This window comes from Sminthopsis crassicaudata, chromosome 3 (assembly GCF_048593235.1).
Source record: "Sminthopsis crassicaudata isolate SCR6 chromosome 3, ASM4859323v1, whole genome shotgun sequence".
Lineage (NCBI taxonomy): Eukaryota > Metazoa > Chordata > Mammalia > Dasyuromorphia > Dasyuridae > Sminthopsis > Sminthopsis crassicaudata.
The window spans coordinates 73,392,269-73,404,601 of NC_133619.1; the positions used below are offsets into that span (position 1 = coordinate 73,392,269).

The window sequence follows — 12,333 nt, forward strand, 5'->3', positions numbered from 1 at the left end:
TCTATTATTCTTTAGCTCAATAAAAAAAAAAAAGGAATAGGTAGCAACCATGATCTCAGACAAATCTCAGCATAAAAGAAAATTAGGGAAATTATATTTTGCTAAAAGGTTCCATAGAGAATGAAATAATGTTAAAAAGTCATTATAGAATATTTCTATGATAAAGGTCTCATTTTCTAAAATATAAAGGGAACTGAGTCAAATTTATAAAAATAAAAGTCATTCCTCAGTTGATAATGCAAATTAAAACAACTGTGAGGCACAATGTTACATCTATCAGAAATGACCAGTCCTGGATGGGATGAGGAAAATAGGTACACTGCTGGTGGAGACATGAATTGGTTCAACAATTCTGGAGATCAATTTGAAACTATGTCCAAAGGGCTATAAAATTGTGCATACCCCTTGATCCAGCAATGCTACTACTAGAACCGTATTCCAAAGAGATGAAAGAAAGTGGAAAATAACCTACATATATAAAATGCTTATAACAACTCTTTTTTGTGGTGGTAAAAAATTGGAAATTGAGGGGATTCTCATCAACTGAGGAATGGCTGAACAAGTTGTGGCATATAACTGTAATGGGATACTTTTATACTATAAGAACTGATGGGGGAAGTGGTTTCAGAAAAATATGGTAAGAATCATATAACCTGATTCAAACTGAAGTGAGAAGAATCACATCACTGTGTACAGTTATAGAAATGTTGCACTGATGATCAAATGTGAAAGATTTGGTTAGTCTGATGAATACAATGGTCTGAGACAATTCCAAAGGACTCATGTTGAAAAAAATCCTATTTGCCTACAGAGAAAGAACTGGTGAACTCTGACTGCAAAATGAAATTTCTCACTTGATTTATTTTGCCTTTTTTTTTTTTTGAAGGGGGGAGTCTATAGTTAATATGGAAATATATTTTATATTATTTCATGTGCATAAATTAATTGATATCAATTTCTTTGTTTTCAGTGGATAAGGTATGAAAGGGAGGGAGAGTATTTGGGACTCAAAATTTCAAAAGAATGTTAAAAATAAATTTTATATATATATAATTTTTTTTTTTTTGCTGAGGCAATTGGGGTTAAATGACTTGCCCAGGGTCACACAGCTAGGAAGTATTAAGTGTTTGAGAACAGATTTGAACTCCAGGCCTTCTGACTTCAGGGCTGGTGTTTTACTCACTGTCACCTAGCTGTCCTGATAAATAACATTTTAAAAAAGAATGTAAAAGGGTCCTGAGAACAAAAAGTTTAAAAAAAAAAACTAACATAGTGCTCATGGTTTATATTATTCACTTGGCAATTAATCCTATATTTCAAGGAACCTCAGAGGCCAACCCCTGTAAGAAAGGAACTCTATAACGTGTCCAACAAGTAGCCGTAATCCACTCTCTGCTTTATGAAGACCTCTAAAAGGTGGAAATTCACAATCTGTTGAAGCAATCCATTCCACTCTAAGCAACTCTAGTTGTTACAAAGTTTTTCTTGACTTCAAGTTTATTTTAGCTACTTTGCAACTTGTAGCCATTGCTATTGGTTCTGACTCAGGGACCAAACAAAACAAGCTCCATTTCTCTTCCATATGATTTTATTTCAAATGCTTAAAGACAGCTAACATGAGTCTTCCCTTCTTTACTTTAAACATGCCCATTTCTTTTAATCATTCTTTATATGGCATAGTCTCATGACCTTACACTACCTTGGGTGCCTTCTCTTCATCACCTTGGCTGTTGTATTTTGGATACTTTCTATGTTGTCCTCATATTATTGTCTTACATTGTTAGCTTCTGTGTAATTTCCTTTCCATAAGTTTATATCTTATTCATAATTCTATGTTCTGTATATGTTTTGTCTGATTCCTGTTAATAGGGAGTCAGAATAGGTAGTCAACAATTATTTGCTTATTGATATCATCTCACTTGATTCTCACTCAGTCATTTGTACTTCTCAAATCCCACCCCGCCCCACAAGTATGATGTCTTGATAAGGGCAGGGTAGGGCCAGCCCTGTAGAGAACAGTTATAGCTGGAGTTTATCACCATCCTGGGAGAAAAGCATTCTAACAAACTACTTTTCCCCAATTCTCTGCTCACATGTTAACTTTTGGCTTCTATTACTATTACTTCCATCCTTCTTTTACCCCAATTTCTTTCCTGGTGGGAGAAAGACCTCACATTTAGCAGGAAGAATTGATATTATTACAAAGAATCTGGGATGACTTTTCAGTTGTTCACAAAAAGTATCAGAATGTAACACTATTTTTCCTGCCATTCTTAAATTTCTAATAACAACCCCATCTCAAAAATTAGCATCTACTTATAAATTCTATTTCTTGGATTTAAGTAAAATTATTGTTACTGCACAGTAATGCTTCTGGGCTTCAGGAGTGAATAGTTCAGAAAAATACTTCACACTAGACTAAACTCAAGCTTACATCATTACCTAATATTCTGTATCTTGCTCAAGATGTGTGTGTGTGTGTGTGTGTGTGTGTGTGTGTGTGTGTGTGTGTGTGTGTGTATGTGAAGTAGCATCACTGGTGAACACTTTTAGGTACCAAACAGGCTACAAGTGTGCAATTGCATCATTACATTTGACTGGTCTCTTGCACTCATTTCATTTTCATTCTCACCACCATAGAGTGATATATCTACTTTCCATTCATTATCTAACTTATTGAAATTACTGGCAGACATGCTAGTGCAATCAACAGATGTGTGATTTGGCTGTTTCCAACAGGAAGGTCACAGGGCAAACTGTTCTGCCTATATGTGCCTTTGAGAGCCACATCTCCTTGTCACAATGACAATAACAGGATTTTTTGTTAGAGTTCTAGGTGTTTTTCCATGAGGAATTCTCATCAGTCTATAAACCAGTTGCTTAAGTACTTCAGAAACAAATGCACCCACAGATTTGATTTAGTATAACATTAAAATTATACCTTTGGGGGGGTTTAAAATTATTACTGGGTTTCTAAATGCAACTAAATATGGATTTTAACACTACACATTTTCCTATCAGAATTTTTTGATTCATATTTGTTACTCAAAATTTAATCTAGAATCCCCATCTTTAAAAGTTTTTACTAAATTCACGAGTCATAATGGCATAGTCAATAAAGAGGAGGTTGGGAAGATCTGGGCTCAATCTGCCCCTGAGACATACTGGTTGCCATTGTGGGCAAGTGACTTAACCCCTCACTTTCCAGGAAACTCTAAGTTCATGAGTTACAGAGCAACAGCTGACCTACATTGGTAGATGATGCTTTTTTAATTTAAATGAAATCCTTAAAAAGGCCTTTTCTTTTTGGAAATGTTCTATATTCTGTTCTTGGTACTTTGTTTTAATGAAATTTCTAGGTACGAACTTTTACACTGAGCGTCATATAATGGCCTATACAATATATCCTCAGGCCTAAGGGGAATCATGAAGAAAGTTCAAAAAGGCTCAAGAGAACTAATTGTTAAATTTTCGATGTGAATGTTTACATTTTGGGCAAAACTACACATCAGACCTTAGATTTATTGTTTTGTCCAGATTCTTTTAAGTCTAGATTCTAGGCTTACGTAAATATTAGAAAAAAAATGTTAAATGATAAAGACTATACTTTAAAGTTTCTCATGTATACATTATTTTAGGTCAATTGTTAAATATTTATCTTCCACATTTTCCTCCTAGATATATATGAAATATATCAATCTATTTCATTATACTGGATTTATGATCCCTAAAGAAGGACACTTTCATAGTTCAGGTCCTTGTTTAAAGCACTGTTTCCCACTTTAAGGTTTTACTCCCCTAATTCTTTGCTGGTCTCTTATGTCATAACCAGTATTGTTAGCTCCAGTAATTTAGGGATTACTGTCCAGTCCCCTGGTTCCATCATCTTGTTTCCTTTGCCTACTTTGGGGTTATTTTGGTGGTTTTGGAAGGGTTCCTGCATTTGAAAATAATAGCTATATATACATTTTATGACTTAAAAAGTTCTTTCCTCATGTCATTTGTGAGTTACACAGTGTATATACCAATAATTTTATTTTATATATAAGGAAACTAAGGCTCCTGCAAGTTAATTAAATTGGCCAATCCTATGTAGCTAGTTAGTATAAGGAAGAGGACTCAAACCTAGGGTGCTTGATCCCCAAGTTTAGTGTACATTCACCATATTAGTGTCTCAGGAAAGAAAGTGCAATACAAATTGTTTAATTTTATTATTTTTGTTTTTTGGACAAAAAACTTATGGTTGGTGGAACAGGTTGAATGTGAGCAACACTGCAGTTTGAGACCTATCTGTACACTTATTTTATATATAGTATCCCTGGACAATTATCATAAAAATTGAACTTTAATTACTTGGAACAGCTCAAGAATGATGGGATTAATAGGGTTATTATATGTTGATTACTTGTGTTGGAAGAATTATGAAAGTTTTCCTGATGAAACCACAGAAAGAGGAGCTGGGAAATAGACAAAGGTTAATAAATTCCCTCTTGGCTTTCATTATTTAGCTTGAAAATCCCATTTTCCAAATTTTTCCATGCTGCTTACTTTCTTCATCCTCCTCATCAGTACGACTCAGGGTATCTTGTGAAGCTTGCTGGGAGGGCTCACTGTCCTGCTCCCAAACAGTGCCAGTGCCAGTATTGGAGCGGGACATGGTAGCCAGGCTCAAGCGGTAAGCAGAAGTAGAGGTGCCCACTGTGCTAATAGATGTCTTCCCTTGATAGGCTATGAAAGGATGGAAAATAAATTTAAAAAATCATATTTAGAAATGCTCAAAACAAAATAAAACATAATATAAGCTCCAAAGATTTTCTCTACTCAAGAGTGTTACTTAGGAAAGGTAAACAATGCATTAAGGTCCCTAAATAGAAAAAAAAGTAAGTGGGACTGAGTAAGAAAAATGTAAGTAAGAAAAATGAATGGAAATATCAAGAATAATCAATTTTGGATGAAATGTGCTCACAAATGTATAAAGTGAAGTTGACACAGGTTACCTAAAATATTATCTAGAAAATGCTTTCATGTTGCTTTCTTGACAGATTGTATTTCTTTTTCTCTGGTTGATAGATAGGATATTGGTGCAGCCAACTCACCAATGTTCACCTTATATGCCTTGACAAAATCTGTCCAAAGTATCTCACGTTAAAAAAATACAAAATTCAAGAATAACTTCTACTTTTCTCCCCAGAAAATTAATTTTAATATCTCCCAAACCTATGTTGATTTCTTTAATTTTAAAGCAAAGATCTCAACAGTAAGCAGTAAGATTATTAAGTCACCAAGCCATGATTAAAATCTCTTAGTTTTTTTTTTTTTCTTTATCCCATTGTTATATTGAGCAAGGAAGACACAAATGTGTCATTTGCTGACCAAATGTACAGGTTATGGATGTCTCCTATTGGAAAAAATGTTTTATATGGGTTCAGTTCTGGGGTGGTAAGAATGGAGGGAATTCTTAGAACACTTTAGAGTGAGAAATTTCTTTGTTCTGTTGAAAAGAAATGCCTGATACATAGAAGATCTCTAACACATGTTAAAATATATTGAAACTAAAGAGACATTTTCAGATGAATTAGATCATCTAGGTGGAGTGATGTTTTGGAAAGACCAAAGAATGTCCAAATATAGTAGTTCTCATCAAGCATTCTTACCTGACCCACTGTGTACAGCTTCTTTTAGAATCTTAAGTTCACTGTTGAATTCGGTAATGAGAGAGCTTTTGCACAAGGGCCTAGGGATGAAGCGCCTCTCTAGCTGGTCAGCAATGTGTTGTCGGGCAGATAGCTCCTCATGGTTCTCAGCAGGTTGAGCTAAAAGCTGAAGGGGGAAAAAAAGCAACAGGATCTCCTCCTCCATTCCTAATACTGAATGATTGTTCCAGGAAAATTGTACATGGGGTGAATGGGGAAATGAGTTATTACTAAGCGTTTTCAAGTTATAAATATTTTAAAATAGGGTAATTATGTACTAATACTAGCTCACATTTATGTAGTGCTTTAAGATTTACAAAACATCTCATTTGGCCTTTACATCAAACTGGGATGTAGATTGCTGTTATTAACCCATTTTATAACTGAGGAAACTGAAGTTTATAGAGGCTAAATGATGTGGCAGTAATCATATATATATAGTAATACAGGATTTATATTCAGTTCTTGAGTACAAATCTAATCTATACACTGAAGTCTATGATTGTGTTTTTTCTTTAAAATATTTTGATAACTGTATATCAATGTAATTAGTTTCCTTTGTAATTCCATATATTATATTATGCATTTAAAAATATTATTCAGAAAAATTCAGAAAAAAATTTAGATTTTTCCAGACTGCCAAAAGGATCCATGAGATAAAAAAATGGTTAAGACTCCTTATTAGGGTGGATAAGAGTCTTATCCAAGGAATCAGAAGTCTCAAGTTCCAGTCTCACCTTTATCTCTTGGATGGACATTGCTAGTCATTTAACTTTTCATTTTGTAGGTGAGAAAACACAGTCCCAAATGGGGGAAGGAATTTGCTCAAAGTGTCAGAGGTAGCAAATGGCATATCTGGGATTTGATCCTACGTCCATAACTTTCCTTGGATAGTACCATTCAGTCCAGCTTTTTCTTTTTGGCATTTGGGATCTGCTGGAGACCTACAGACTCTGTGATAATGGATAATTTGTGGAGAAAAGTCAGATCTATAATTATAATTCCTTAAGTGTTTCCTGAGTCTCTATTAGTTGGCCTTTAGGATAGATAATACAAAACCTGTATTTATTCAAGTGCAAAAGTTTAGTAACATTTTTTTTTCTATAGAGATTGAATAATCAACTGTCAGGCAGTATTTGATAAACTCATCAACTTCAGAAGAAAAATACCCACCTTACACTGAATAAAGGGCCTCAGAAGAACAAAGATGGGAATCCGAGTTCGAACGATGAAGTCAAGGAAGTCCCACAGAGCCAACCCTCCCACCTTTCTTAGTGCCATCTCTTTGACTTGTAGACTCAGCCAATACCATTGACTACCAAGCTGTCTCTCAAAGCAAACAAGAATCACCTTCAGAGCTAGAGGTTGGGAAAACCAAAAAATGGCATGATTATTTAGTATTGCTATTGGGACAAGAAAGAGATTATAGGTACCACACTCAGTTATCAAAATTTGTGAGTATTTCAAAGTCAGAGACTTCAGAGAGATTTTTTTCCTCCCTCTTTTATGAGTGGTTAAGCCTTTTGTAAATGTAACAAGTTGGAGAACTAGATTCTAACATTTATGCTGACAGCCCAAACACTCTTCTAGCACACATTTAGTCAAAATTTTGTAAGTTAGTCAAAATTTTGTAAGACCTAGAGGGAAAGTAACTTAAGGAAAGAACAAAAGGGAATTTTTCAAAGCATGATTTATAATCTTTTATTATCTGAAATTTGTGGACTAGCTTATAACAAATAGTAATATTACCATTGATCTCCAAAGCAAAATGTATGAATTCCTCCTGGAATCTTCATTTTGAGAAAGTGTCCAGATTAGTCATATTTTACTTTCTGGACTATGCCACTGTGTGTCATCTACCTTCTCCATCTGTCCTGAAGCTCTTCTTTCCCCACTGGTGAACTCCTCTCAGGATCTCCATTCCAAGGAAGGGCCCAGACCAGCTCTTTCATTCTTTAGACTTGCTACTATGCCTTCTTCCCCTTCTTTTCAGATCCCTTTTATGTATTGTCTGTCTTTCCCCACTAGAATGTAAATCCCTTAATGCAAATCAAGACAACTTTGAGGTATCACTTTACATCTCTCAGATTGACTAAGATGACAGGAAAAAATAATGACAAATGCTGGAGGGGATGTGAAAAACTGGGACAATGATACATTGTTGGTGGAACTATGAAATGGTCTAACCATTCTGGAGAGCAATCTGGAACTATGCCCAAAAGGCTATAAAATTATGCATACTCTTTGATCGAACATTCTCACCAAAGAGGGAAAAAGGACTCATATTGCAAAAAAATATTATACAGTTCTTTTTTGTAGTGGCAAGGAGCTAGAAATTGAGTGATGCCCTGAGTTAGGGAGTGGCTGAATAAGTTATTGTATGAATGTAATTTGTTCTATAAGAAATGATGAACAGGCTGATTTCAGAAAAGCCTAGAGAGACTTGCATGAACTGATGCTGAATGAAGTGAGCAGAATCAATAGAACATTGTACAAGTAACAATATTATGTGATGATCAACTGTGATGGACTTGACTCTTTTTAACAATGTGATAATTCAGGGCAATTCCAATAGATTTGGGATGCAATTCAGATCCACTGAATGTGGATCAAAGCATAGTACTTTTACCTTTTTTTTTTTTTCTTTCTCATGTGTTTTCCTTTTGGTCTGATTTTTCTCATGCAGCATGACATATATGGAAATATATTTTAGAAGAATTGCACATGTTTAATCTATATTGGATTACTTGCTCTCTTGGGGAAGAGAGAGGGAAGAAGAGAGGGAGAAAAATTTGGAATAAGGTTTTGTAAAGGTGAATGTTGAAAACTATCTTTACATGTATATGGAAAAGTAAAATACTATTAAATAAATAACTATATGAATGAATAAACAACAAACAAATAAGCAAAAAAAGAATGTTATTTTCTTGAGGGTAGGTACTTACTTTTTGCTTATCACAGTGCCTGGCACATAGAAACACTTAATAAAGACTTGACTGTTGCTATTTAATCAATCAGTGAAGAAACATTTATTGAGCACCAACTATGTACAAGGCTCTGTATTGTGTTGGGGATATTAAAATATTTGAGAATTAATTTTAAAAAGATCCTTCAGAATAGAGATTTTTTATTTTTTATCTTCATACCCCTGTTATCTTACAGATAATTGGTGCTTAATAAATGGTTATGACTGTTAAAAATGACAAAAATGAAGCATTTCCTATACTTGATTCCTTGTGGCTTTTACTTATGCAACAACTTTTTCTGAGGCAATCACTTTAGTCAGTTCTGAGATTAGTTTTTATTTAGCCTATCTCTAAATTGAAGTATAGAAAAGACCTCACTTTGATTGTCAAGATGAGCTTTCACTTGTAGTGTTATTTGCAAAAATTGCCACTAAGACAGTAAAATCCTATGTTTACTTCCTTATTCCTTCCTTTACCAAATCAAAATCCAACTCACTTGAAAACTGGGGGTTTTCGCCTCCAATTCTGAGTCACATATGAGTCACCATACTGTTTAGTTTTGACTAATTACACCTACCTTCTGCTTAATTGTCAATTACAAATATGTTCTTTTTAAAAAATGTTTTTTTTTCAATTAAAAATAAATATCCTCTCCATTTCCTATTCTCTTTCCATCCCTGCAAGAAACATAGTAAAGCAAATCTATTACATTGACCACATTCAAGAAAATATTTGTTTCAATTTTCACCTTGTATCCATTATCTGAAGGTAGCATGGTTTAATCAGGAGTCCATGAGCATGGGTGGCCAAATATATTCTTTCCCCAAGTGTACTCACCATAAATACTCCTTACATTGTAGCCCTGCCTACTCAACTGCTCCAAGCACAAATTTTCTAATCCTTTCACTAAACTCCCTTATCTCCACCAAATTTTGTCTTAGGAAATGACAAAAGTATTGGGGATGCAGTAGCCTTGTCTATTGCACTATATTCTTCTTAAGACTTCTTCCCCCCTGCCATTACTTCCTGACTTCCAGTTCTCATTTTTTGCCTCCATATATTATTGCGTTATTTAGCCATCACTTTGATCATGGACCTCACTTCATGAGGCCATAATAGTGGCTTTTCACTACTATGTATATTATTATTAACATTATAGAAAGTAGAAAAGTTGAGAAATAGCATGACATAAGTGGGGGGACATCAGGCAACTTGGCTTCCTTAAAGGGAAGGGTTGTATTGGACTATAAGGAGACATAGAGTTTTGAGAGGCAGACTAATCAGCTAATAACAAACAATATTCTAGATTAGGTTGAGATTTCATATTATTCAAACCATAGCTAACTCTCATTTGTGAGTCATTGCTCAGGGATGGTGGGTAGATGGGTGAAGATTCTTTCCTACTTTTCTAAATGAAATTTTAAAAACCAAGCAAGCTAGCTTTTACATCATTGAAGATACTTTCATAGACAGTAATTGAGCCAAAAATATTTAAAAAACTATGGATTATGGACAAGTTTCATTTTCATTTTTTAGTATTGTTTACCAATTGCCAACTCTCTTTTTGCTATTGTTAAGATTCTTACTCACCTAAATATGCAGCCTGGCTGGTAGACTCAGCCAGACCTTCTCTGCGCAAATCCTTCCCAGCATCTCCAGGAGTGGAGCAGTGGGCTGGGGAACTCTCAAGCATGAAGTTCTTGCTGCGAGATGTGCTAATGATTCGAGGAGGTAGGAGGATATTGATAACCGTCTGGAGCAGCAGAAGGACCTCAGGCTGCTCTAACCATGGGCTATCTGAAAGGGGCAGAATTTGGGATGGGAGAGTGAATGGAAAGAAAAGAATTAAAATGCATGCTTCCTCCCCCCTTCATTACATACAGTAAAATTCAGCCCTGTTTCCAATTTCAAATTGCAACATCTATAATTGAGGACTTAACCTCCAGCTCATAAGGTTCTGAGGCACAGCTTCTCCTATGGACAAAAACAGCGTTATTGGTAGCCCAACATGTTTTTTCATAGCAGAACATGAAAGACTCAATGGTCTCAGAGAAATTACCTGTGTTCTCCTTTAATATACTCAATGACTGTTTCCCCTACATTTGAGATTAATTTTTCCCCAATAAGGGTAAATCCCCATAAGAAATGGAAGGAGGAGAGAGAAAGAGAGAGAGAGAAAGAGAATGCAAAATGATTATGTGACAATTGCCAGGTTTTAAATCAACTCCTTGATAGTAAAAACATCAATTCTGCCTCTTCCCCAGAAAAACCTCACCCTCCAAATGCCTTTCCCATATTGATACAAATCTTCAGTCAATGCTAATTAAGTTTAACCATATCCTCCTAACTTTTTGCTGTAGTGAATCATTTCCAAAGGGAAAAATCTCATCCAAAAAATGAAGCGGAGAAACTGTTGTTCCATATTGACTCTACTGAAAAGAAAGGGAATACTTTCTAAGGTATCTTTGGTTAAATCCCTCAGGCAACCTCCAGTGAAAGCCTTAGAAGAAACACTTTGGTCATTTAGGAAGACAACACCAATTACAACAATAAAAACAACAACAACAATGTATTTCCTTTCATTAAATTAATCAGACCTTTGCTTCCAGATCCTACTGTGAGCACAAATGGGATGAGCAGATTTAAAAGCATCCCTTCCCTTCTCTCCTGATTGGTGAATGGGGAGATCACATGGCTTAAGGGGAAATCTTCTTTTAAAGCCTGTGCAGTAATAATAAAAAAAAAAGAGATATTAATTGACTTCCACCCCCTCTTTTTCACAACACAACATAGGCGGTGATTTCTCTTTTGCTCCTGTAAATTATGAGTATGGTTGTGGTCTATGGAAACACTGGATTCACTCAAAATTGAAATCTGACCATGCATTTGCCAGAATAAGTATTAATATTACTAAAAAGAGAGTGGCAAGGGATATAATTTTGGAAATGGCATGGAAAACAATATTCATGGAAATTAAATTAATTTCCCCCTTACTTTTCCATCTCTCCCCACCAATGCCCTCTATTTTAGAGGTAAATGAGGAGAAAGAGAATGAAAACTTGCCACTTGAGAGTCATTCAGTCAGGTCTGACTAAAAAATCCTCTTACCCCTGAGCAGGGCACTCTTCAAGTCAGAAAGAGCTAAGCAACATGGGAAGAAATAGATAATATCTTTACACTGGTAATTGAAACCACATCATTTTAAGAAAATTTATCTTGTTCTAAGTGACAATTACAGTTTTGTGTTTAAACTCTCCTCTACAGTTTATACATGATCTGGTGACTGTTCTAAGCTGTTGGTTGCTGGTTGGTTGAAGGATGTCACCCCCTTCACATTGGTTCATCAGCTATTGGTTGTGCACTTCTTTGGGACACAGTATTTTTAATGACTTTGATCTCTCTGTAATTGAATGAAATGCAGACAAGCTAAGGAGCTTGCCATTCTGGCAGAGATAAAATAAATATATAAAAATCCCAATCACACACAGATAATCAATTGACAAAATTAAGAAAATTAAAATATTCAAAGTCTGTGATCATCTCAAAAAGATTTATTTTGTAATTATCTTTGATTCTTTTTGTCAGACTTTAAATATTTAGTGCAGCAATGAGCTTTAAAAAAATAAAAAGCAAATACTGTGAGTTGATTATCTGTGAGTGATATTTTCTTTTTC

At 34.9% G+C, this 12,333-nt stretch overlaps 1 protein-coding gene across 10 annotated transcripts in view; it reads right to left on the reverse strand.

Annotated features, from left to right (window-relative positions):
• Positions 1-12,333, reverse strand: part of UNC80 (unc-80 homolog, NALCN channel complex subunit) — a 218,502-nt gene that overhangs the window by 24,862 nt on the left and 181,307 nt on the right. For all 10 annotated transcript variants that reach the window (XM_074298820.1, XM_074298825.1, XM_074298823.1 and 7 more), the window contains 5 exons: positions 11,257-11,380; positions 10,250-10,456; positions 6,867-7,051; positions 5,655-5,820; positions 4,549-4,728 (listed from right to left, as the gene is read on the reverse strand). In XM_074298820.1, the coding sequence (XP_074154921.1) occupies positions 4,549-4,728; positions 5,655-5,820; positions 6,867-7,051; positions 10,250-10,456; positions 11,257-11,380 (862 nt within the window). The remainder of the gene's footprint in view (positions 1-4,548; positions 4,729-5,654; positions 5,821-6,866; positions 7,052-10,249; positions 10,457-11,256; positions 11,381-12,333) is intronic.